Source organism: Arachis hypogaea, chromosome 3 (assembly GCF_003086295.3).
Source record: "Arachis hypogaea cultivar Tifrunner chromosome 3, arahy.Tifrunner.gnm2.J5K5, whole genome shotgun sequence".
Taxonomy (NCBI): domain Eukaryota; kingdom Viridiplantae; phylum Streptophyta; class Magnoliopsida; order Fabales; family Fabaceae; genus Arachis; species Arachis hypogaea.
The window spans coordinates 90,407,980-90,435,648 of NC_092038.1; the positions used below are offsets into that span (position 1 = coordinate 90,407,980).

At 37.8% G+C, this 27,669-nt stretch overlaps 1 protein-coding gene across 1 annotated transcript in view; it reads left to right on the forward strand.

Moving 5' to 3' along the window:
• Positions 1-368: 368 nt before the first annotated feature.
• Positions 369-27,669, forward strand: part of LOC112777447 (uncharacterized) — a 43,356-nt gene continuing 16,055 nt past the window's right edge. Inside the window, exon 1 of the mRNA XM_072231967.1 lies at positions 369-549. Coding sequence (XP_072088068.1) covers positions 369-549 — 181 coding nt within the window. The remainder of the gene's footprint in view (positions 550-27,669) is intronic.

Genomic DNA, 27,669 nt, shown 5'->3' on the forward strand with positions numbered 1-27,669 from the left:
TCTAGTGCAGCAAAACTGCCAATTTCCTGGACTTCCACAAGAAGAGCCCATGGAATTTCTTGCAGAATTCCTGCAATTAGCTGACACAGTATACACTGAAGGAGTAGACCAGGCAAATAGGTGGTTAGATAACCTACCCAAGTCTAGCTTGAAAACATGGAATCAGCTGGTGGACAAGTTTTTGAATTAATACTTTTTCTCCATAGAAGCTGACCCAGTTGAGATTAGACATCCAAGACTTCAAATAAGGAGATAATAAATCCCTTTATGATGCTTGGGTGACATATAAGATGATGCTAAGGAAATGCCTTATTAAAATGTTTTCAGAATGGGTAAAGTTAGACATCTTCTATTACAGACTCACAGATATGGCTAAGATGTCCTTAGACCATTCTGCTGGTGGTTCAATCCACATGAGAAAGATAATTGAGGAACCTCACGAGCTCATTGAGACAATTGCCAGTAATCATCATATGTACTTAGCTGTTGAGACTTCAATGAAAGGAGAGGTTAAGATAGCATTCACTGAGTCAGACCCTCCTGAGCAAAGTGAGTCATTAACCCAGCAACTACACTCCCTTGCACAATAAACGTTGAAATTACAAGAGATGTTGCAAGAAGCCCGAGCCTCTAACAAGAATATAGAGGCATAGTTGAGTCAAGCTAGACAGCACTTGTCCAAACAGATAAGAGAAAAGTGCCAATATCTTCAATTAGGGAGTACCCTGAACACCTAGCCTCAGAACAGTAAGAGATAAGGAAAGGAAGAAATGGCAGCAGATGAATAAGTTACAGTCCAGGGTTCCATCAGGGGCATTGAATGCCCAGAAAGGGATGGCAGCCAAGGCATCCAATACCCAGAAGGGGGGATCCCAGGCATTGAATGCCACCCCAAGGGAGACCAGACACATGTAAGTTTTAGGAACACCTCTCCTAAGCAGGTTGGTGACCCTTCTTTAGGAACTATGGACACTTACCCTGCACCACTCATGGCCCTTGAGTACAAGACCAAGTTACCATACTCTCAAAGACTCCAAGAAGAAAAAGATAGGTAATTTGCCAAATTTTTAGAAGCTTTTAAGAAGCTAGAGATCAATCCCTTTGCAGAGGCTCTTGAACAAATGCCTTCATATGCTAAGTTCATGAAGAAAATACTAAACAACAAGAGATATTGGAGGGAAGTAGAGACAATAGCTCTTACTAAGGAGTGCAATACAGTCATTCAAATGAACTTTCCTAAAAAACTGTAAAGACACCATAACACACTTCTCAGAGACACAGAAGTGAATCTAAGAGAAGAGTGTCTGACCCTCAGTAGTACCAAGGAGGATGAGCCTCAGATGGTACACACTATTGAGGAACTAAATGAAGAAGGGACTCAAGAATAGGATAGAAGCACATTATTGCATGCGCCTCTTATGGGAAGAAAGCCTAAAGTACCACACCCTCAGATGCCCCAAAAGGAGATCAAGGATGAGCGATTCTCACAATCCTTGGAAGGCTTTGAAATGATGCAAATCAATATTTCTTTTGTTGAAGTTGTGGAACAATGGTCTCTATTTACTGGAAGAAATCTCTCTGATGTTGAGAGAGGAAAATTAGTGATGAGGTTACAGAAGGATTACATTGTTATCAAGGTTCTTCAACATCCACTACCCCATGAAAAAGGAGGTACTTCCATGCAGAGTATAATACTGGAGCCTCCTCCCCTGGTGAAAACTCATACAGTTTTCCCAGACATCAAACTTAAGTTTAGTGTTGGATAGTCATCACCACCAAGGAGGAAGGTCCCAAGAGGAAAATGCATAGGGGATGGAGAAACAATACAAGCCCTATCCTAACAAGCAAGGAGAATCAAGCTCATCACACTAAAAGAAAGCTTGTTAGGAGGAATTCAAATCTGAGGGCACTAATCTCCTCCTCTTCTTCCATGGAGTCATTTCTGTTAACTAACTGGAAAAAGAGGAAGAAAGTCAGTAATCAAGTATCAAGCTAATGACATTAAAGAAGTGCTTGTTGGGAGGAAACCCAACCATGAGTAAAGTATTTCTGTTCTTATTTCTTTTGTTTATTTTCATTTGAGTTTATTTTAGTTTATTTTTAGAGATTTCCCTTGCTTTTTAATGTTTGTGATCATGTGCAGTAGTCAGAACAGAGAACAGAAAGGTTCAACAATAAAAACAGAACACTCTGGATGGAGTGTCTTGCTAGCGTTGAGCGCCAACCAGAGAGCACTGGTTGGGCGTTCAGCGCCCAAATCGGCATGCTTGCTGGCGTTGAACGCCAGCCAGGGGCAGACCTGGGCTTTCAATGCCCCAATTGGCAGTAATGCTGGCGTTGAACGCCAGTCATGGTGTAGTAGCTGGGCATTCAACACCCATATGGAGGGTAGAGAATTCAGTTACCCTGGCCTCTCAGGACCAGTAGGTCCTACAGAATCTCCACCTACACCACCTCTTCTACTCTATTATTCCCTAGTGTTCATCTTTGCTCGAGGACGAGCAAAACTCTTAAGTTTGGTGTTGCAAAAGCTTTGCTTTTTTACTTCTACCACTCCTAAGTATGGCACCAAAGACTGGTAAAACCTCAAGGAAGGGGAAGGGAAAGGCACTTGCCTTCACTTTCCTCACCTCATTCATCACCTATGCAATTCAGCTGGAATTGTCATAGAAGAGGACAAGCCCATCACTAAAAGAAGGATGGAGCATGTTAGAAAGCCGGCACATGGACCACAACAAGAGCATGTGGAGCCGCCTTAATAGAAATCCCTGAGATGCCTCAAGTGATGTATTTTCCTCCCCAAAATTTTTTGGGATCAACTGAATACCTCTCTGGGAGAGTGGAGCTCCAACATAGATCAATTGAGGGAAGAACAACAGAGACAAGGGCATGACATCAGAGAGATCAAGCACTACATTAGATCCTCAAGGAAGAGTAGTAGCCGCCATCATTAAGGTGGATTCATTCTCTTAATTCCCTTTTTCTTATGATAATTTCCGTTTTCTATTATATTTTATTATCTGTTCTCTTGTTCACGTTGCATGATCATCTATGTCTTAAGGCTAGAAAATGTTCCATATATCTTTCACATTGCTTAAAAGAAAATTTTATTTTAAAAGAATTGAGAGATACATGAATTTTGAGTTATATAATAAGAATAGTCAATTATTTTGATGTGGTGGCATTACTTTTGTTTTCTGAATGTATGAATGAACCGTGCATATTTGAAGTTGGAATTTTTGAATGTTGGCTCTTGAAAGAATGATGAAAAAGGATAAGTATTATTAGTAATTTGAAAAATCTCAAAAATTAATTCCAGAAGCAAGAAAAAGCAGCAAAAAAAGTAAAAGAAAAAAAAGCATGTTGCAAAAAATAAAGGAAAAAATATGTATATGTATGCATGTGAAAAAAAATTAAATAAATAAAAAGCAGAAAAAGCAAATAGCTCTTAAAACCAAAAGGCAAGAGCAAAAAGCCAATAACCCTTTAAACCAAAAGGCAAGGGCAAAATGATCCAAGGCTTTGAGCATCAATGGTTAGGAGGGCCTACAAGAAACAAAATCTTGACCTAAGCGGCTCAAACACGCTGTCCCTAACTATATGCTTGTGGTGTGAAGGTGTCAAGTGAAAAGCTTGAGACTGAGCAGTTAAAGTCGTGATCCAAAAAGAGTGTGCTTAAGAACTCTGGATACCTCTATCTGGGGATTCTAGAAAAGCTAAATCACAATTCAAAAGGGTTCACCCAGTTAAGTGTCTGTGGCATTTATGTATCCGGTGGTAATACTGGAAAATAAAGTGCTTAAGGTCACGGCCAAGACTCTAAAAAGCTGTGTTCAAGAATCAAAAAGAACTAAACTAGGAGAGCCATTAATATCATCTGGATTCTAAGTTCCTAAAGATTCCAACACTTCTGAGTTTCATTGGATAGTAAGATGCCAAAACTATTCAGAAGCAAAAAGCTACTAAGTCCCGCTCATCTAATTGAAACTGAGCTTCATTGAAAACTTAAGAGATTTATTGTATCTTACTTTTCTTTTTATCCTACTTTATTTTTAGTTACTTGGGGACAAGCAACAGTTTAAGTTTGGTGTTGTGATAAGCGGATTTTTTATATGCTTTTTGGCATCATTTTCATATAGTTTTTAGTATGCTTTGTTTAAGTTTTATTAAGTTTTCATAGGTTTTAGTGTGTTTTCATTTTAAGTTTCATATGTTTTCATTTTTGGATTCTACTTTGAGTTTGTGTGTTTTTAGGCAATTTTAGGTATTTTCTGGCTGAAATTAAGGAGCTGGAGCAAAAGTCTGATTCAGAGGCAGAGAAAGAACTGCAGATGCTGTCTGGATCTGACCTACTTGCACTAGAAAAAGCTTTTCTAGAGTTACAGAAGTCCAAATGGGGCATTCTTAACGGATATAGAAAGCTAATATCCAGGGCTTTCCAGAAATAGATAATAGTCTATACTTTGCTTCATAATTGAAGGCCCCAAAATTGGCGTCCAACGCCAGCCTCCTGACCTATTCTGGCGTCCAGCGCCCACAAGGTGGAGACCAGCATCCAAACACCCAAGAAGGACTCCGTAGCTAGCGTTCAACACCCTAGAGGCCTCCTAGAACGTGGATTTTATCAAAGCTCAGCCCATACACTCACCAAGTGGGCCCCAAAAGTAGATTTTAGCACTGAAAGACTGTTTTACCTTTTCTTATGTAATCTTTAGTCATTAGCTTAGTATTTAAAGAACATTTACACGATTTTATGGAAAAAATCTGCCATATTTCATTTTTCACATTGTATTTTCTATCAGTATGAGTCTCTAAACTTCCTAGGTTGAGGGGAGGAGCCCTGCTGAGTTTTAAGGATCAATAAAAGTATTACTGTTTCTCTTCAATATGTGTTTAATTCAATTCTAAGATGTATCTTCGTTCTTCAACCTGATGAATGGGATGACCCGTGACAATCATTTTTGTTCTTCGATCTAAGACCACGTTCCTAACAACCACCGATGTTCTTCTTGGGTTCGTGTGAATACGTAACTTGAAAGCATTGAACCACCAGCTTGATTATACATCTCTTAGACGGCTAATCTACGACTTTGTTAGGGACTACTCGAGACATCAGTTCAACCGAGGTATAGGGAGATTAGGGTCTATGTGGTAGAGGCTAGAACCCAAAGGCGCAACATTCTCTGATATGAAAGATTCAACCTTGTCTGTGGCGTTTTGAGTAGGATTATTAAGGAGAAAAGACTGCAGGAGCTTCACCCTCAATCAGAATGGATCCACACTAACTCTGAAGTTTAGATCTGAAGGAGCATTGGCGACTTCTCTACCGGGGACAATCATATACAACCTGCCATAGAAGAAATCATTCACATTGAAGAAGACAGTAAAAGCAGAGTTAATCCAAAAGGAAAAAGTATCTCCAAGTCTTAACCATCTTCTTATCATTATAAACAGGTCTACCTAGTTCAGATCTCATTATTCCCTTTATGTAATTAAACAACATACCAACATCTCCTACTCACCTGACTAAGATATGCAAGATAACCATAGCTTGCTTCAAACTACAATTCTCGTGGGATCGACCCTGACTTGCTCAGGTATTACTTGGATGACCTATTGCACTTGCTGGTACAGTTGTACGAAGTGTGGGGATTTGTGCACCAGGAGCCTAATTTATCACCCTTAGCCAAGGACTTTTAATTGATTGATTATCATCTCTTGTGTTGACTTTATTTTCTTAGCCCTTTTAGCTTAAATTCGTTGTTCCATGGTTTAATTACCTTTTAACTGTTATAATCTTAATTGCATTCTTGCTAGATAGTTATTAACCTGCTTAGTGTTTTTACTTGTTGCAATTGATTTATTAATTGTTAATTTCTTTTGCTCTTTAGTTGCTTTACCTTTCTTTCATTTGTATTCGAAGCCTCTGAATTTCCTAACCAACAATGTGCATCCAACTGCAAGTCCTAGAAAAAACAACTCGGGATTCTACTCCCGGTATTTAATTTGACTTTCGTGACAAAGTTCTAAACTTTGGTTGAGAGTTAATTGTTTGTTTAGACTATGCTTGCAACAAAATTCTATTGAAAAATTTTAGACCGACATTAATTCTCCGTTAAACACCGTCCTTACAACATAACAAGCTGTTAAGCCATGGTTTTTATTTCGGTGTATCATGTAGTACTTTGGGTCCCTCAAGTCTTCATAGATTGGTGGTTCTCCATCTGTTCTAGGGTTTAATGTTACATCCTCAAACCACCTATTTACAACTATCATGACATGAGCTTTGGAGAGGGGTAAAGGAAGTGAATGATTATTTCTATTGGAACCCCAAGAATAGGAATGCCTTCTGTTCCTACCATCAGCAGCACACACCTCTAGAGGAAAAACTTTGGATCTTTTTTCATTATGCTTCATTGTCTTGGTTATGTGAGATGCTCTCTTTAAGAGTTCATAGAAGGTGTTTATTTTTCTCATGGAAAGATAAATTTGAGACCATCTTCCATGTTTCTAATCAACCCGTACACCAATTGTAGTTTCAGGAGGATGTCAATGTAAAGTAAGGCTTAATTTCTATATCTCTTGATGAATACCACCAGCCATTCTCCTTGACTTTGATTCACTCTTTTCGAGTCTATGATGTACATGGAGGGTTCCTCCTTCAGAAAATTGTTGCAAAATTCTGTCACTAATTGCTTCCAAGTGTTGATGTTATAGGCTTTCATCTTAGCATACCAAGTGAACGTCCTTCTGGTTAATGACTTTGAGAACTTCTTGATCTTGAGCTTATGATGGTTCCTAAACACATTGAGGTTATCCAAGAATGATAGGATGTGTTCTTTGCCAGAATGTGATGCCCAAATAATGAGTTTATCTCCCAAATAGGTTTATTTGTCTCTCTTTTGTCTTTTAGAATATGTGCCAACTCCCTGCAAGTGACATGGGTGTTCTTGTGTTCCTCTATATTCTCTTGATTTATGATTGGAGGTGGAAAATGGGTTATATATATCATTTGGTCTCTAGCCATCATTTTAGTAATCGAAGCCTATATCTTTGTCTGGATGTCTATCATATGATTGTACACATGAGCAAAAATGGTAATGTAGGTGCAGGGACCAATAGTACATCCAGCATGGGGTGTGAAGAAATTTTCATGGACAGAAGCTCCTTCTTTTCCTACACCCATATTCTGCTGCTCCAATTGTTCCTCTTCTTGGTTGTGCTCATCCTCATCTTGCGGTGGTTCCAAGATGAGATTGAGGTTCCGAGGGATTACTGAGCATCGTCTAGGTAGTCGATTTTGCCCAGAATGAGCACTGCTAGACTCTGCGATTGCATCGAAGTGTTCTTCCCAATGGATTCGCCAAATGATTCAGGTGTTGTATTATGGAAATAGATTTAGTAAAGAAAGATTAAGAGCAGAGATTAAGGGTAGGTAAACCTGTGAGACAAATTCTTTTACTAATAGAAAATAAGCAACACAAGAACTAAAGATGAGAAATAGTGGTAGAGAACCAGTATTGAGACCTTCACTATTGTCATAAGAGGATGAATGAGCTATTTTGAAGTGGACAAGAGTTAATTAAAGCTTGCTGTTGGGTGTTCTTAGTGGAACACCGAAATGAATTGTCTTGTTTGAATTTGATTAATAAAATGAAGAACAATAAGAAGTAGAAGAGAGCAAAAGATAGAGATGATATCTCAAGTTTAAGAAAGATCCTACTTGATAGTAATGAATTGAAGTCCTTTTAAAGTCTCAAGCCATTTTTGAAGGGGTAGTACATTGTCCAATATTTACAATATCATATTCATCCTACTCCTTTTATCCTAAGGCTTATTACTAAATAGGGTAGTTTGTAGAAGGTGATTTTGGTGTTCCTATGATTTTAAGTTTTTTTAACTAAAAATGAGTGTAAGGAAGAAGTTGATCTCCATAAATTATGGTAGAAATTCTGACACTGCTCCTGCTGTTCATGGCAAAAAGGTGTCCAGGTAAAAAAGTGCTCATGACATGTGACATTAGGCAGTGTTTGTTTCATGTCTATGTCCATCAGAGACACAGACACAGTAACATATATTCATTGTTTGGTTACTAAGACATAAATTTTCAAAGACATTCTTACACACAAATGAACACAATAGACAAGTATTTAGTGTCTCTAGAAAAAGTTGAGACACAGAAGAATGAATATGGAAACTAACTTTTATGTCTCTTAGTCAATGTCTTTGCAACCAAATAAATCTAATTTAAACTATCCTTTTATATCTATCTCCTTATGTATGTTTGGGTCTATGTCTCAAATTTTGAGGAACTAACCAAATAGAGCTTTAGTGAAGGAACATCTAGTTTGGTTCATTTCTAACTAGATGACATTCTCTTTACTTTAAATCCAACTAATCCACTTCCACCAATTTAGTTCCTACTTAAAGAAAAATTCAACTCCTTAGGATATTCTTTTTGAGTTTCATCCTTTTGGTCCACACTTATAGGAGGAACTTTACTTTTTTTGGCCATGTTTTGGACCACTGTAGAACTATTCATACACAATAAAATTATACTTTTAGTGTACAATCATTATGTATATTGGATTGTTATTCTAAAATCATACTGAAGATAGAGAAAGCTTGAACACTTGAGGATACTTTGAAATGCAAGGTTCACTAATCTGAAACACCAAGAATGTTATGATATCTATCTTATTTTGTTCGGTGTTCTAAAAAAGAAATTTTGAACTCCCAATCTATACTTTCACCAGTGCTACCATATGACACTCTCTTGAATTTTCATTCACTTAGAAGTCTCAAACACAGAAGGCATGAAGGGTTCCTAAATTGTGATGAAATATCAAGTGGTGTTCCAAAAAAATACTAGGTATTTGTTTTGTTCCTATCTATTGCATCCCCATCAAGAGGAAAGGAGATGAATGAATATTTTTTTATCCATGAGATATTCAAAACTACTCTTTTGATAGAAAGCAACAGCTATGATGGTTCTAGTTGATTATCTATTGCAAAAGTACTGATACAACTATTTGAATAGAAGGGCATGAATGCATGCATGATTATTCAAATATTTAAAACTTATGTGGTACATTCAAAGAGGTGTCTAAAGGTGTTCTCTTTGTCTCTATCAGGTGTTCTTAGCAGAAAACTCCTAGAATTGGAGTACGCATATAAATCATAATCAATACACATTAAAGTGTTTCCTCTTTCTTGTCAAATAAGCAATAAAAATAATATAAAGAAGTGTTCATTTGTAAGATGGCATAGAGAAGGTGTCAGCTTGAAGATATTCACTAAGAAGGCATCTATTGAAAAGGGGCTCATTCAGAAAGGGTACTAATAATTCAAATAAAGGTATTTACTCATCTTTATGAGCCAAGTATCTTTTAAAATTATGAGAACACACTAGAGAAGCATGTTTCAAAAAAGGAAAGAAAGTGTACATGTGCATCAAAGTCCGGACATTAGAAACCCTCTAATCCAACATCCAATAGTTCTTATAACAACCCTCTTTTTGGGTCACCAACATTACTTGGGACTATCTATTGTTAACATCATCTCTAATTTCTCTGCAACAAGAATTTTTTCTACTATAAAAATTCTCTCTACTGTGAAAAGAGATTTCTATAACAAAATACTTTATCCAAAGATGGTTTAGAACTTTGCTACCATCTCTCCCTGATATATATACTCATTTACATTAATCATGTTAGATGCCATAGAAAAGTAACATGCATGGTTAGAGTCTTTTGATCATGGCCATGGTTTAATTAAGTAAAGTTATGGGGTACCTATAAATCATACAAACACTTGCATAAATGCATACTACATATCATATTTTCCACTTTAGTTGTCCTTAAACATGTTTTTTGATGCACAAAATCATGTAATGCATGATCAACCAACAAAGTTAGGCAAGGAGACTCATCTATTTTTTAAATAGGCCTATTGATAGAGGCTTTAAAAAATTGAGAATGTACTATATTATCTAGCAACCTCCTAATGAAAGAGTTTACAATCAACTCCAAAAATCTCAAAATAGAACATCAGACGTTACTGATAAAAGAAATCAAGAAAGTAATCATTTGTTACCTTCCTCAAGATGATCTTAATACTTCCTATGAAGTGAAAAAAATTTTCAATTTTAAAACATTATACTGTTATAAGAATGTTTCTTGCAAATTACCTCTACTAAGAACATCACCTTAAAAGATACCAACTTAAAATATATAAAAGAGAAATTGCAAAAAATTCAATGTCAATCTTTGCTGAATTCACAAAGACACATTCTCAAAAGTCTTTCACTATGTATCAACAACTATAATAAATTAGAGAAGAAATCAACGTTGAAGCACTTAAATGTAACATCCTACCACATAGAGCCTTACGTTTAATTCATAAAGTAGAGGTGGCGAGGTATTATGACCTCTAAAAGAAAAGATGTATATAAATATAATTGAAAGAAATTATAACTATGAGCCTTTAAAAAGAAGCTAAACAAAACCATTGCAGAAAACACATCATACTCATCTGGATAAGTGTATAATGATGAATAAGATCGAACAGAAAGGAAAACATATATAATGATGGTTATCAGTGGCTAAGAGAACGGGGAGGGAGTTGAATCTTGGCCTCTTTTTTACTATGCTTAAAACCTTGAATTCATTTGAGATACAATGAGCATTAAACAATAGAGACTGTGGTTTTTTCTCTTGACGCGATAGGATCCAAAACTGAGTAACGTGCAAAGAGTGTTATAAAGAAGCGTTGTTGGATAGTAGAATCAGGAGATACTTCTATTTTGTCTCCTTTAATGCAGAACTAGAAATAGAGAAGAAAAAGGATAATTACACACAGATGTATCCTTGTTCAACTACCTAGTTTCATGTAGCCTACATCCCTCTCCATCACAACAGTGACGAAATTTTACTATCTTTCAACAGAATTACATTTACTAATTCTCCCTAGGATTCTATCCAATCCTATATGGGACAAGTCCAGTTTCTAACCTAAACTAGACTTAACTAGGAACTCACCCAAACTTTTCAACAGCAAAGTGCTAACCCGACTTACAAGGGAATCTCCTCAGGATTATGACAACAAAACAAAGACACTTACAAAGAATTTCTGAAATAACTATGGCTTTTTCTTCATGTTTAACTCTCTGCCTTTTTCCACTTAATGGTTTTTTTTACAAATCTTACCAATTTGCCTTTTACCACTGAAACATAGAAAGACTAAATTGAGAAAAAGAAATACTCAATGAAAACCATAAAGGAGAAGAATAAATAGTTCAGCGAACTATGGGAACCTAAATGTTTGTTCTCTTACTTCTTGCTCCAATCCTTGGCAGTTCATCCCTTTAATAGAGGAATAAAGCTTCCTAGGCTTGAAACTTGCTTCAGCACCTTGTTTGACTTCTTCTCCAAAATTAGATGTAGTAGTGACGTTTATAGAAAAGAGAGAAGGTAGAAACAGTGACCGAATTAGACATGCAACCATACCTTTAATTTTATCTTTCAACCTTTTTCATCTTGCCTCTTAAATCTGAACCGTGTATTTTTGCTTTGTTTCCAAGTCAGATTCTTGAGCGTTGATCCACCGCAAGCATCATCATTTTTTATTACTTCAGTTTTCCACTTCTATGCTTGTGACCCAGATGATTTCTTCAGCGCTTCTTAATGAAAGACAAATGTGGAAATGCTTTTTATGATTTACTCTTCCAATTTGATATTGCCTTTAGCCCTAGCCTCTTTGATCTCCTATTCGATCTCTTCTTCGTTGCTTGAAAATGGAAACCTCCTTTTTGTTCTTCAATTTGGTCTAGCTTCATGATTTCCTTTTCCTTTCTTCTTATTTCAGAGAGTTCACATGATGTGATGTGAAAGAAAAAAAAGAGAGAGAAGAAAGAGTTTTGGTTTTGGTGGATGTGAAAAGAATGGATTCAAATGAAATAAAATTCAAGTTTAAGTGAGTGATTTTGGATATGGACCACGATTTCGACTTGTGTTTGGATATGGGCTAATCTGTTTTCTTCATTTCTTTCTTATGGTTCAGCCACTCAGTCTTTGGATCAAGAGTGTTGGAATGAATGCTTTGTTCATGTTGAACTTGATATTGGGCCGGAGTTGATGCTTCTTGGGTCAAATGTGAATAAATAATTTTTTTGCACACTAAACAAAACAAATCACACAAACAATTGTCTAATAACCCAATAATATTTAGTCATCATCTTAATATGTTTTAGTTCTTCAAACTCAACTTATATATAGAACAGAATTCCAAAAGATACAGATATCAAGATTCGGACTCAAACTGCGAAGGTAAGACCAGCTAGAGTATACATATACATATATATACAACCCAAAAATAGCCCAAAAGACATGATAAATACACCTGTTTCTCCAAGTCAACCTATAAAAGGGACAAAATACAATATATACAGGGCGGAGAATATAACTACATATATAGATAGCCTAATCACAAAATATCACATCCCAAAATGAAATCTTCGCTTGCACAGAGAATCTCTAGATGTTCAACGATGTGCTTCTCGACCTGCATCTGAAAAATAACAATATACGTATGGAATGAGAACCAGGCATTCTTAGTATGGTAAGGTGCCACATAGATAATATATAAGGTCCCAGGAAAGCTAGAGGCATTCCTAGAACTCCAACACTCAGAATCAAACTGGTGCACAGAATTGTGATCACACTTTTCACAACTCTGGTACAACTAACCAGCAAGTGCACTGGGTCATCCAAGTAATAAAACCTTACGCGAGTAAGGGTCGATCCCATGGAGATTTCCGGCTTGAAGCAATCTATGGTCATCTTGTAAATCTTAGTAAGGTGGATTCAATTGGTTATGAGTTTTGATAATTGAAAGATAAATAAAATGCAAATTAAAATAAAGATACTTATGTAATTCATTGGTGGGAATTTCAGATAAGCATTTGGAGATGCTTTGTTGCTTCTGAACCTCTGCTTTCCTATTGTCTTCCTCAAATCATGCGTGCTCCCTTCCATGGCAAGCTGTATGTTGGTGGATCACCGTTGTCAATGGCTACCATCCATCCTCTCAGTGAAAATGGTCCAGCTACGGTTTCTGTATGGCTAATCAACTGTCAGAATTCTCGTCTCGGATGAAAAATACCAGGTACAGCTACCGCACGGCTAATCATCTGTCGGTTCTCACTTGTGTCAGAATAGGATCTCTCTATCCTTTTGCGCACTGTCACTGCATCCAACATTCGTGAGTTTGAAGCTCGTCACAGTCATCCCGTCCCAGATCCTACTCGGAATACCATAGACAAGGTTTAGACTTTCCGGATCTCAGGAATGCTGCCAATTGGTTCTAGCCTATACCACGAAGGTTCTAATCTCATGGATTCAAATGCTCTATTGTCAGGAGAGGCAAGTCAAATCCGTGGATCAGAGACCCAAGAGAATATACTCCGGCTGTCGTCCAATGACAACGTTGAACATCATGTAGACCGCTTGTGGTTGTCAGGCACGCGGATCTTGGCTAAGCGAGTAACGAAGATAGTGGGTGATTGTCACGGGTCACCCCTTCATTCTGACTTAACTGAATTAAGTAAGAGACTATATCTTGGAGAAGAAGTAAGTATGAATTGAAAGAGAAACAGTAGTACTTGTATTAATTCATGAAGAACAGCAGAGCTCCGCACCTTAATTTATGAGGTGTAGAAAATCCATCATTGGAAAATACATAAGAGAAAAAGGTCTAGGCATGGCCGAATGGCCAGCCTTCCAAATATAAAAAATGGCATAAGCTCCGAAAAAGGGATGAAATGCAATAGTTAAAAGTGTTATATATAAGTAAACCAGTTACTAAGGATTACAGAAAATAAGTAACTAAGTGCAGATAGTGCAGAAATCCACTTCCAAGGCCCACTTGGTGAGTACTTGGGCTGAGCATTAAGCTTTACACGTGCATAGGATTTTTCTAGAGTTAAACGCCAGCTTGGATGCCAGTTTGGGCGTTTAACGCTAGGAAAGGGTCTCTAGTGGGCGTTTTAACGCCAGTTTAGCCCATCGAATCTCAGGCAAAGTATATACTATTATATATTTCTGGAAAGCTCAGGATGTTAGCTTTCTAGCCCAATTGAGAACGCACTAATTGGACTTCTGTAGCTCCAGGAAAACGCGTTTGAGTGCAGGGAGGTCAGAATCCAACAGCATCTGCAGTCCTTTCTCAGCCTTTGAATCAGATTTTTGCTCAGGTCCCTAAACTTCAGTTAGAAAATACCTGAAATTACAGTAAAACACACAAACTCATTGTAAAGTTCAGAAATGTGATTTTTGCATAAAAACTAATAAAAATATAATAAAAAGTAACTAAAACATATTAAAAATTATGTAAAAACAATGCCAAAAAGCGTATAAATTATCCACTCATCATAACATTAAACTTAAATTGTTGCTTGTCCCCAAGCAACTAAAAACAAAATAGGATAAAAAGAAGAGAAAATACAATAAATTTCAAAACATCAATGAAGCTTAGTTCCAATTAGATGAGCGGGACTAGTAGCTTTTTGCTTCTGAACAATTTTGGCATCTCACTTTATCCTTTGAAGTTCAGAATGATTGGCATCCATAGGAACTCAGAATTCAGATAGTGTTATTGATTCTCTTAGTTTAGTATGTTGATTCTTGAACACAGCTACTTTATGAGTCTTGGCCGTGACCCTTAGCATTTTGTTTTCCAGTATTACTACCGGATACATAAATGCCACGGATACAGAACTTGGTGAACCTTTTCAGATTGTGACTCAATTTTGCTAGAGTCCCAGTTAGAGGTGCCCAGAGTTCTTAAGCACACTCTTTTGCTTTGGATCATGACTTTAATCACTCAGTCCCAAGCTGTTCACTTGGACATACATGACACAAGCACATGGTTAGGGACAGCTTGAATTAGCCGCTTAGGCCAGAATTTTATTCCTTTGGGCCCTCCTATCCATTAATGCTCAAAGTCTTGGATCATTTTTACCCTTGCCTTTTAGTTTAAAGGGTTACTGGCTTTTTGCTCTTGTCTTTTGGTTTAAAAAGCTATTGGCTTTTCCTGCTTACTTTTTCTTTTTCTTTCTTTTTCTTTATTTTTTGCCATTTTTTTCTTTCACAAGCTTTGTGTTTTTTACTGCTTTTTCTTGCTTCAAGAATCAATTTTATGATTTTTTAGATTATCAATAACATTTTTCTTTTTTCATTATTCTTTCAAGAGCCAACAATTTTAACATTCATAAACTTCACTATAAAAAATATGCACTGTTCAAGCATTCATTCAGAAAACAAAAAGTATTGCCACCACATCAAAATAATTAAACTATTTTCAAGATAGAATTCGAAATTCATGTACTTCTTTTTCTTTTTTAGAAAACATTTTTCATTTAAGAAAGGTGAAAGATTCATGGAACATTCATAGCTTTAAGACATAGACACTAAACACTAATGATCATGTAATGAAGGCACAAACATAGTCAAAACATAAAGCATAAAAACCAAAAACAGAAAAGAAAATAAACAAGGAGATTAAAGAACGGGTCCACCTTAGTGATGGTGGCTTCTTCTTCCTCTTGAGGAACTAATGGAGTTCTAGAGCTCCTCTATGTCTCTTCCTTGCCTTTGTTGCTCCTCTCTCATGGCCTTTTGGTCCTCTCTGATTTCATGGAGGATGATAGAATGCTCTTGGTGCTTCATTCTTTGTTGCTCCATATTGGAACTTAGTTCTCCTAAAGAGGTATTGAGTTGCTCCCAATAGTTGTGTGGAGAGAAGTGCATCCCTTGAGGCATCTCAGGGATTTCTTGATGAGGGACTTCCTCATGCTCTTGTTGAGGTCCATGAGTGGGCTCTCTTGTCTGCTCCATCTTTTTTCTAGTTATGGGCTTGTCTGCTTCAATGAGGATGTCTTCCTCTATAAAAATTCCAGCTGAATTGCATAGGTGATAGATGAGATGAGGGAAGGCTAACCTTGCCAAAGTGGAGGGCTTGTCAACCACCTTGTATAGTTCTAGAGGTATGATCTCATGAACTTCCACTTCCTCTCCAATCATGATACTATAGATCATGATAGCCCGATCCACAGTTACTTCGGACTGGTTGCTAGTAGGAATGATAGAGCGTTGAATGAACTCCAACCATCCTCTAGCCACGGGTTTGAGGTCAGGCTTTCTCAGTTGAACCGGCTTGCCTTTGGAGTCTCTCTTCCATTAGACTCCTTCCACACAGATATCCATGAGAACTTGGTCCAACCTTTGATCAAAGTTGACCCTTATAGTGAAAGCATGAGGATCTCCTTACATCATTGGCAAGTTGAATGCCAACCTTACAGTTTCCGGACTGAAATTTAAGTATTTCCCCTGAATCATTGTGAGCCAATTCTTTGGGTTCGAGTTCATACTTTGATCATGGTTCTTAGTGATCCATGCATTAGCATAAAACTCTAGAACTATTAAGATTCTGACTTGTTGGATGGGGTTGGTGAGAACGTCCCAACCTCTTCACCGAACCTCACGTCGGATCTCCGGATATTCACTCTTTTTGAGGATGAAGGGGACCTTAGGGATCACCTTTTTCTTGGCCACAACTTCATAGAAGTGGTCTTAATGGACCTTTGAGATGAATCTCTCCATCTTCTATGACTCAGAGGTGGAAGCAATTGCCTTCCCTTTCCTCTTTCTAGAGGTTTCTCCGGTCTTAGGTGCCATTAATGGTTATGGAAAAACAAAAAGCAGAGCTTTTTCCCACACCAAACTTAAAAGGTTTGCTCATCCTCGAGCAAAAGAAGAAAGAAAGGAGGAGAAGAAGATGAAATGGAGGATATAGAAGGGTATGAATGGTTCAGCCAAGTGGGTGATGAAGTGTTTGTGATGTGTGAAAGTGGAGGAGTAAGGAGGGGTAGTTATAGGGTAAGGGAGAGGGGAAATCTGTGTGAAAAACGGTAGGTTTGGGAGGGAAATATTTTGAATTTGAATGGTGAGGTAGGTGGGGTTTTATGATGGTTTTTTTTTTGGAAATAGTGGATGGATGTGAGTGGTGAAGAGATTATGGGGAAAAGGGTAGGATTTGATAGGTGAATGGTGTTTAGGGAAGAGTATGATGAAAAGGTGTGAAGAGGAGAGAGAGTGAGTTGGGGTAGGTGGAGATCCTGTGGGGTCTACAGATCTTGAGGTGTCAAGGGTTTCTAATCCCTGCACCATTCTGGTGTGTAAACACCCCTGGACAGCCCTTTCTGGCGTTTAAACGCTAGTCTGATGCCTTTCTTGGCTTTAAACGCCAAGCTGATGCCCCCTTCTGGCGTTTAACGCCAACCAGCACCATACACGCTTTTCTAGTGTTAAACACCAGTCTGTCTGCCAATTCTGGCGTTTAACGCCTAGAATGCTGCCAGACTGGGCATTAAACGCCCATTCTGCTATCCTTACTGGCGTTTAAACGCCAGTAAGTCTGTCCTCCAGGGTGTGGTGTTTTTTATTCCACTTTAATTCTGCAGCTGTTTTTGTGACTCCACATGATCATCAACCTAAAGAAAACATAAACTAATAATGGAAGTTGAAATGTAAAAGTAATTCACATAGATAAATAAAATTGGATTGCCTCCCAACAAGCGCTTCTTTAATGTCAATAGCTTGACAGGAAGCTCTTACAGAGCTTCACAGATACTCAGAGCATGATTGTGGCCTCCCAACACCAAACTTAGATTTTGAATGTGGGGACTCTGCTTGACTTTGTATGGAGAGAATTGGATGAAGCTTTTCATGCTTCTTCTCTATGTTTACAAAGGAAGATCCTTGAGCCTTAAACACAAGGTAGTCCTCATTCAATTGAAGGGCTAACTCTCCTTTGTCCATATCAATCACAGCCCTTGCTGTGGGTAGGAAGGGTTTTCCAAGGATGACGAATTCATCCTCATCCTTCCCAGTGTCTAGGATTATGAAGTCAGCAGGGATGTAAAGGCCTTCAACCTTCAATAAGACGTCCTCTACAAGTCCATAAGCCTATTTCATTGATTTGTCTGCCATCTCTAGTGAGATTTTTGCGGCTTATACCTCAAAGATCCCTAGTTTCTCCATTACAGAGAGTGACATGAGGTTTATACCTGACCCCAGGTCACTGATGAGCGGATAATTTATACGCTTTTTGGCATTGTTTTTAGGTAGTTTTTAGTAGGATCTAGCTACTTTTTGGGATGGTTTTATTAGTTTTTATGCAAAATTCACATTTTTGGACTTTACTATGAGTTTGTGTGTTTTTCTGTTATTTCAGGTATTTTCTGGCTGAAAATGAGGGACCTGAGCAAAAATATGATTCAGAGGCTGACAAAGGACTGCTGATGCTGTTGGATTCTAACCTCCCTTCACTCGAAGTAGTTTTTCTAGTGCTATAGAACTTCAAATGGCGCGCTCTCAATTGCGTTTGAAAGTAGACATCCAAAGCTTTCTAGCAATATATAATAGCCCATACTTTGCTCGAGTTTTGATGACACAAACTAGCATTCAAACGCCCATTTTCTGCTCTATTCTGAAGTCAAAACACCAGAACTGGCATAAAAGCTGGAGTTAAACGCCCAAACTGGCACCAAAGCTGGCGTTTAACTCCAAGGAAAGCCTCTACACGTGTAAAGCTCAATGCTCAGCCCAAGCACACACCAAGTGGGCCCGGAAGTGGATTTCTACATCATTCACTTAATTATGTAAACCCTAGTAGCTAGTTTCATTATAAATATGACCTCTTACTATTATATTTTCATCTTGAAATCATCTTTAGAATGTTTTCCTTAGACTTGGGGGCTGGCCTCACGGCCATGACTACCTTCACCAGTTATGTATTTTCAACGGTGGAGTTTCTACACACCATAGATTAAGGTGTGGAGCTCTGCTGTTCCTCGAGTATTAATGCAATTACTATTGTTCTTCTATTCAATTCATGCTTATTCTTCTTCTAACATATTCATTCACACTTCAACTTGATAAATGTGATGATCTGTGACACTCATCATCATTCTCACCTATGAACGCGTGACTGACAACCACTTCCGTTCTACTTAAGATTGAGTGTGTATCTCTTAGCCTCCATTCCGAAAGATCGGAGTCTTCGTGGTATAAGCTAGAATTAATGGTGGCCATTCCTGAGATTCGGAAAGTCTAAACCTTGTCTGTGGTATTCCGAGTAGGATCTGGGAAGGGATGACTGTGTCGAGCTTCAAACTCGAGAGTGGATTGCAAAATATTGGCCATATTGATGCTCTGAATGCCATATTAGCTCAGAACAAAATATTGACCCAACAAGTCAATATGATCTCTCAAAGTCTGAATGGATTGCAAAATGCATCTAACAGTACTAAAGAAGCATCTTCTGAAGAAGAAGATTATAATCCTGAGAACCCTGCAATGGCAGGGGTGAATTATATGGGTGAAGCCTTTGGTAACACCTATAATCCTTCATGGAAAAATCATCCAAAATTTTCATGGAAGGATCAACAGAAGCAAGGCTTCAATAATAACAATGGTGGAAGAATCAGGTTTAGCAATAGCAAACCTTTCCCATCATCATCTCAACAACAGACAGAGCATTTTGAGCAGAATCCTTCTAGCTTAGCAAACATAGTCTCTGATCTATCTAAGGCCATTCTTTGTTTCATGAATAAAACAAGATCCTCCATTAGAAATTTGGAGGCACAAGTGGGCCAGCTGAGTAAAAGGGTTACTGAAACTTCTCATAGCACTCTCCCAAGCAATACAGAAGAGAATCCCAAAGGAGAATGCAAGGCCATTGATATAATCAACATGGCCGAATCCTTAGAGGAAGAGGAGGACGTGAATCCCAATGAGGAAGACCTCAGGGGACGTCCAATGGTCAGTACGGAATCTCCTAATGAGGAACCAAAGGAATTTGAGGCTCATACAGAGACCATAGAGATTCCCTTGGACCTCCTTTTACTATTCATGAGCTCTGATGACTATTCATCTTCTGAAGAGGATGAAGACATTGTTGAAGGGCAAGTTGTCCAATATTTAGGAGCAATTATGAAGCTGAATGCCAAGCTGGTTGGTAATGAGACTTGGGAGGAAGAGCCTCCCTTGCTCACCAATGAACTGAATACATTGGTTCAGTAAAATTTACCTCAAAAGAAACAGGTTCCTGGGAAATTCTTAATACCCTATACCATAGGTACCATGACCTTTGAAAAGCTCTGTGCGACCTGGGGTCAGGGATAAACATGATGCCACTCTTGTAACGAAGAAACTGGGAATCTATGAGGTACACACTGCCAAATTCTCATTGGAAATGGCAGATAACTCTATGAAAAAGGCTTATGGATTAGTAGAGGACGTGCTAGTAAAGGTTGAAGGCCTTTACTTCCCTGTTGATTTCATAATCCTAGACACTAGGAAGGATGAGGATGAGTCATCATCCTCAGAAGACCCTTCCTAGCCATAGCAAGAGCTATGATTGATGTTGATAGAGGAGAGTTGATCCTTCATGAGAATGAAGAATGCCTTGTAGTAAAGACTCAAGGTTCTCCATCTGTAACCATGGAGAGTAAGCATGAAGAGCTTCTCCCAATACAGAGTCAAACAGAGCCCCCACATTCAAACTCTAAGTTTGGTGCTAGGAGGCCACAACCAAACTCTAAGTTTGGTGTTGAGAGATCTCAACCATGCTCTGATTATCTGTGAAACTCCATGGGAGCTCACTGTCAAGCTATTGACATTAAAAAAGTGCTTATTGGGAGGCAACCCAATTTTATTCTAATTTTTCCCACACCAAACTTAAAAGGTTTGCTCATCCTCGAGCAAAAGAAGAAAGAAAGGAGGAGAAGAAGATGAAATGGAGGATATAGAAGGGTATGAATGGTTCGGCCAAGTGGGTGATGAAGTGTTTGTGATGTGTGAAAGTGGAGGAGTAAGGAGGGGTAGTTATAGGGTAAGGGAGAGGGGGAATCTGTGTGAAAAAGGGTAGGTCTGGGAGGGAAATGTTTTGAATTTGAATGGTGAGGTAGGTGGGGTTTTATGATGGTTTTTTTTTTTTGGAAATAGTGGATGGATGTGAGTGGTGAAGAGATTATGGGGAAAAGGGTAGGATTTGATAGGTGAATGGTGTTTAGGGAAGAGTATGATGGAAAGGTGTGAAGAGGAGAGAGAGTGAGTTGGGGTAGGTGGAGATCCTGTGGGGTCTACAGATCTTGAGGTGTCAAGGGTTTCTAATCCCTGCACCATTCTGGTGTGTAAACGCCCCTTGACAGCCCTTTCTGGCATTTAAACGCTAGTCTGATGCCTTTCTTGGCTTTAAACGCCAAGCTGATGCCCCCTTCTGGCGTTTAACGCCAGCCAGCACCAGACACCCTTTTCTAGTGTTAAACACCAGTCTGTCTGCCAATTCTGGCGTTTAACGCCCAGAATGCTGCCAGACTGGGCATTAAACGCCCATTCTGCTATCCTTACTGGCGTTTAAACGCCAGTAAGTCTGTCCTCCAGGGTGTGCTATTTTTTATTCCACTTTAATTCTGCAGCTGTTTTTGTGACTCCACATGATCATCAACCTAAAAAAAACATAAACTAATAATGGAAGTTGAAATGGAAAAGTAATTCACATAGATAAATAAAATTGGATTGCCTCCCAACAAGCGCTTCTTTAATGTCAATAGCTTGACAGGAAGCTCTTACAGAGCTTCACAGATACTCAGAGCATGATTGTGGCCTCCCAACACCAAACTTAGATTTTGAATGTGGGGGCTCTGCTTGACTTTGTATGGAGATAATTGGATGAAGCTTTTCATGCTTCTTCTCTATGTTTACAAAGGAAGATCCTTGAGCCTTAAACACAAGGTAGTCCTCATTCAATTGAAGGGCTAACTCTCCTTTGTCCATATCAATCACAGCCCTTGCTGTGGGTAGGAAGGGTTTTCCAAGGATGACGAATTCATCCTCATCCTTCCCAGTGTCTAGGATTATGAAGTCAGCAGGGATGTAAAGGCCTTCAACCTTCACTAAGACGTCCTCTACAAGTCCATAAGCCTGTTTCATTGATTTGTCTGCCATCTCTAGTGAGATTCTTGCAGCTTATACCTCAAAGATCCCTAGTTTCTCCATTACAGAGAGTGACATGAGGTTTATACCTGACCCCAGGTCACTGATGAGCGGATAATTTATACGCTTTTTGGCATTGTTTTTAGGTAGTTTTTAGTAGGATCTAGCTACTTTTTGGGATGGTTTTATTAGTTTTTATGCAAAATTCACATTTTTGGACTTTACTATGAGTTTGTGTGTTTTTCTGTTATTTCAGGTATTTTCTGGCTGAAATTGAGGGACCTGAGCAAAAATATGATTCAGAGGCTGACAAAGGACTGCTGATGCTGTTGGATTCTAACCTCCCTTCACTCGAAGTAGTTTTTCTAGTGCTACAGAACTTCAAATGGCGCGCTCTCAATTGCGTTTGAAAGTAGACATCCAAAGCTTTCTAGCAATATATAATAGTCCATACTTTGCTCGAGTTTTGACGACACAAACTAGCATTCAAACGCCCATTCTTTGCTCTATTCTGAAGTTAAAACACCAGAACTGGCATAAAAGCTGGAGTTAAACGCCCAAACTGGCACCAAAGCTGGCGTTTAACTCCAAGGAAAGCCTCTACACGTGTAAAGCTCAATGCTCAGCCCAAGCACACACCAAGTGGGCCCGGAAGTGGATTTCTACATCATTCACTTAATTCTGTAAACCCTAGTAGCTAGTTTCATTATAAATATGACCTCTTACTATTATATTTTCATCTTGGAATCATCTTTAGAATGTTTTCCTTAGACTTGGGGGCTGGCCTCACGGCCATGCCTACCTTCACCACTTATGTATTTTCAACGGTGGAGTTTCTACACACCATAGATTAAGGTGTGGAGCTCTGCTGTTCCTCGAGTATTAATGCAATTACTATTGTTCTTCTATTCAATTCATGCTTATTCTTCTTCTAAGATATTCACTCACACTTCTAAGAGTGGTCCAATAACATCTTGGACAATTCAGACAGACCATCATAGAATATATCTAAAATGCTCCATTCTGAAAGCATGTCAGAAGGACACCTTCTGATCAATTGCTTGTATCTTTCCCAAGCTTTATAGAGGGATTCACCTTCTTTCTATCTGAAGTTTGGACATCCACTCTAAGCTTGCTCAACTTTTGAGGTGGAAAGAATTTGGCCAAGAAAGTAGTGACCAACTTGTCCCAAGAGTTCAGGCTTTCTCTAGGTTGTGAGTCTAACCATATTATAGCTCTGTCTCTTACAGCAAATAGGAAAAACATAAGTCTGTAAACCTCGGGATCAACTCCATTGGTCTTAACAGTATCACAGATCTGTAAGAATTCAGCTAAGAACTGATGAGGATCTTCCGATGGAAGTCCATGAAACTTGCAATTCTGCTGCATTAGAGAAACTAATTGAGGCTTAAGCTTAAAGTTGTTTGCTCCAATGGCAAGAATTGAGATGCTTCTTCCATAGAAGTTGGAAGTTGGTGCAGTATAGTCACCAAGCATCTTCCTTGCATCTCTAGCATTATTGTTGGGTTCGGCTGCCATGTCTGCTTCTTTTTAGAAATTTTTTGTAAGGTCCTCTCCAGAGTGTTGTGCTTTAGCTTCTCTTAGCTTCCTCTTCAAAGTCCTTTCTGGTTCAGGATCAGCTTCAACAAGAATGTCCTTATCCTTGTTCCTATTCATATGAAAAAGAAGAGAACAAAGGTAGTAGTGAAATCCTCTATGTCACAGTATAGAGATTCCTTTATGTGAGTACAAGAATAGAAGAATAGAAGAATGAGAAGAGAGAGGAGATGAGTAATTCAAACAGAGAGAAGAGAGAGGGGTTCGAATTATGAGTAGAAGAGAAGTGTTAGCAATTAAATAAAATAAATAGAAAGAGATGAGAGAGAGTATTTGAATTTTAAGGAGAAGGAAAAGAAAAATATTTTTATTTTTATTTAATTAATTAAGTTAGTTTCAAAAATTTGAAAAAGAAATACAAGAAAATTAAAAACTAAAACAATAAGTTAATTAAAAAGATTTTTGAAAAAGTGGTTAGTGATTTTCGAAAATTAGAAGTGGAAAAGTAGTTAGGTGGTTTTGAAAAAGATAAGAAATAGTAAACTTTTTAAAATTAAAATAACCAAGTCAAGTAGCTAGTTGAAAAAGGTTTGAAAATAAATTTTGAAAAGATAAGAAGTTAGAAAAGGATTTTGAAATTAAAATTAAAAAGATATGATTGAAATTTATTTTGAAAAAGAAATTAAAAAGATTTGATTTTTAAAATTAAAGTTGATGACTTGACTAACAAGAAACTAAAAGGTATGATTTTAGAATTCAAAGATTGAACCTTTCTTAACAAGAAAGTAACAAACTTGAAATTTTTGGATCAAAACATTAATTGTTAGCAAGGATTTTCGAAAATATGAAATAAAATTAAGAAAAATATTTTGAAAAATTAGTTTTAAAACTTTTGAAAACATTAAAAGAAAAATGAAAAAGATTTTGAAAAATTTTAAGAATGAAATTCAAAAATCATAAAAAAAATGAAAAAGAATTGATTTTGAAAAATATTTGAAAAAAGAAAGTTTTTAAATTGAAATTTTGACTTAACTAACAAGAAACAACCAAATTTTAAAAATTTTTGACCAAGTCAACTCAAAATTTCGAAAATTATGAGAAGAATAAGGAAAAGATATTTTTTTACTTTTAAATTTTTAATAAGGAGAGAGAAAAACAAAAAAATGGAACAAAACATAAAAATTTAAGATCAAAACAAATAATGCATGCAAGAACACCTTGAATGTCAAGATGAACACCAAGAACACCTTGAAGATCATGATGAACATCAAGAACATATTTTTGAAAATTTTTAAGACAAGAAAGACATGCAAGACACCAAACTTAAGAACTTTTGTACTAGGGACACTAACAATTCGAAAATGCACCAGAAAACAAGAAAAGACACAAAACAAGAAAAATTAAAGATCAAACAAGGAAAATCATCAAGAACAACTTGAAGATCAAAGAAGAACACAATGCATGAATTTTCGAAAATCTAAGAAAAATTAAAAACATGCAGTTGACACCAAACTTAAATTTTGACACTAGACTCAAACAAGAAACACAAAATTTTTTTGGTTTTATGATTTTATTAAAATTTTTTTTATAAAAAAATTTTTGAAAAGAAGATAAATGTTGAAACAAGAAAGAAGGTTACCTAATCTAAGCAACAAGATGAACCGTTAGTTGTCCAAACTTGAACAATCCCCGACAACGGCACCAAAAACTTGGTGCACGGAATTGTGATCACACTTTTCACAACTCCGGTACAACAAACCAGCAAGTGCACTGCGTCGTCCAAGTAATAAAACCTTACGCGAGTAAGGGTCGATCCCACGGAGATTGCCGGCTTGAAGCAAGCTATGGTCATCTTGTAAATCTTAGTCAGGCGGATTCAATTGGTTATAAGTTTTCATAATTGAAAGATAAATAAAACGCAAATTAAAATAAAGATACTTATGTAATTCATTGGTGGGAATTTCAGATAAGCGTTTGGAGATGTTTTGTTGCTTTTGAACCTCTGCTTTCCTATTGTCTTCATCCAATCATGCGTGCTCCCTTCCATGGCAAGCTGTATGTTGGTGGATCATCGTTGTCAATGGCTGCCATCCGTCCTCTTAGCGAAAATGGTCCAGCTACGGTTTTTGTACGGCTAATTAACGGTCGGATTTCTCGTTTCGGAAGAAAAATATCAGGCACAGCTACCGCACGGCTAAACATCTGTCGGTTCTCACTTGTGTCAGAATAGAATCTCTCTATCCTTTTGTACACTATCACTGCGTCCAACATTCAAGAGTTTGAAGCTCGTCACAGTCATCCTGTCCCAGATCCTACTCGAAATACCACAGACAAGGTTTAGACTTTTCGGATCTCAGGAATGCTGCCAATTGGTTCTAGCCTATACCACGAATCTCACGGATTCGAATTCTCTGTTGTCAGGATAGGCAAGTCAAATCCGTGGATCAGAGACCCAAGACACTATACTCCGGCTGTCGTCCAATGACTACGTTGAACATCATGTAGACCGCTTGTGGTTGTCAGGCACGCGGATCTTGGCTAAGCGAGTAACGAAGATAGTGGGTGATTGTCCCGGGTCACCCCTTTATTCTGACTTAACTGAATTAAGTATGAGAGTATATCTTGGAGAATAAGTAAACATGAATTGAAAGAGAAACAATAGTACTTGCATTAATTCATGAAGCAGCAGAGCTCCGCACCTTAATCTATGAGGTGTAGAAACTCCACCGTTGGAAAATACATAAGAGAAAAAGGTCTAGGCATAGCCGAATGGGCAGCCTTCCAAATATGAAAAATTGCATAAGCTCCAAAAAAGGGATGAAATACAATAGTAAAAAGTGCTATTTATACTAAACAAGTTACTAAGGATTACAGAAAATAAGTAACTAAGTGCAGATAGTGCAGAAATTCACTTCTAGGACCCACTTGGTGTGTACTTGGGCTGAGCATTGAGCTTTACACGTGCATAGGCTTTTTCTGGGGTTAAACGCCAGCTTGGATGCCAGTTTGGGTATTTAACACTAGGAAAGGGTCTCTGGTGGGCGTTTTAACGCCAGTTTGGGCCATCAAATCTCGGAAAAACTATGGACTATTATACATTTCTGAAAAGCCCATGATGTTAGCTTTCCAGCCCAATTGAGAACGTGCCAATTAAACTTCTGTAGCTCCAGAAAAATGCATTTGAGTGTAGGGAGGTCAGAATCCAACAGCATCTGCAGTCCTTTCTCAGCCTCTGAATCAGATTTTTGCTCAGGTCCCTAAACTTCAGCCAAAAAATACCTGAAATTATAGAAAAATACACAAACTCATAGTAATGTCCAGAAATATGATTTTTGCATAAAAACTAATAAAAATATAATAAAATGTAACTAAAACATACTAAAAACTATGTAAAAATAATACCAAAAAGCGTATAAATTATCCGCTCATCACAAACTTAAAATTAATTCTAAACAAGAAATCTCGATAATCTATCCATGGAATTCTAGATCTAATCTAACTCTTCACTTTCTATCTCTTTCAGACCTCCAAATCACCGGGTGGAACAACACTCATCACGCCTCCACCATATGAGGGGTCTTGCAAGGTCAAACACATACAAAGCATACAAATAATAAACAATTAAAGAAACAGATACAACATTTAAGTCATGTATTATATAGACATATATAAGCAATTAGGCAAACCAAAATATGCATAATCAAAAAAATCATACAAATGCACATGATGCATATTTGGCCTATGGCCGATGATATCATCTGTCGGTTGTCCAGCCTAACTTGACATGTCTGGTAGCAAACCTGGACAGTCCCAGCGGCACGAAGCTCAAAGCATATGGGGGCGAGTCATTACGTTTGCCTTGGAAGACTAAGATCAATCATAAATATTATCCTGGAGCAAGTGGGGCGACCACTACATTTACTTAGGAAGCTCAAAATCATCTCAACCTGGAGTAAGTGGGGCGAACCACACCTTTGCATTTACCCAAAAAGCTCAAACCATCTTGACCCAGAGCAAGTGGGGTGAATCACACCCGTGCATCTAACTAGGGAGCCTC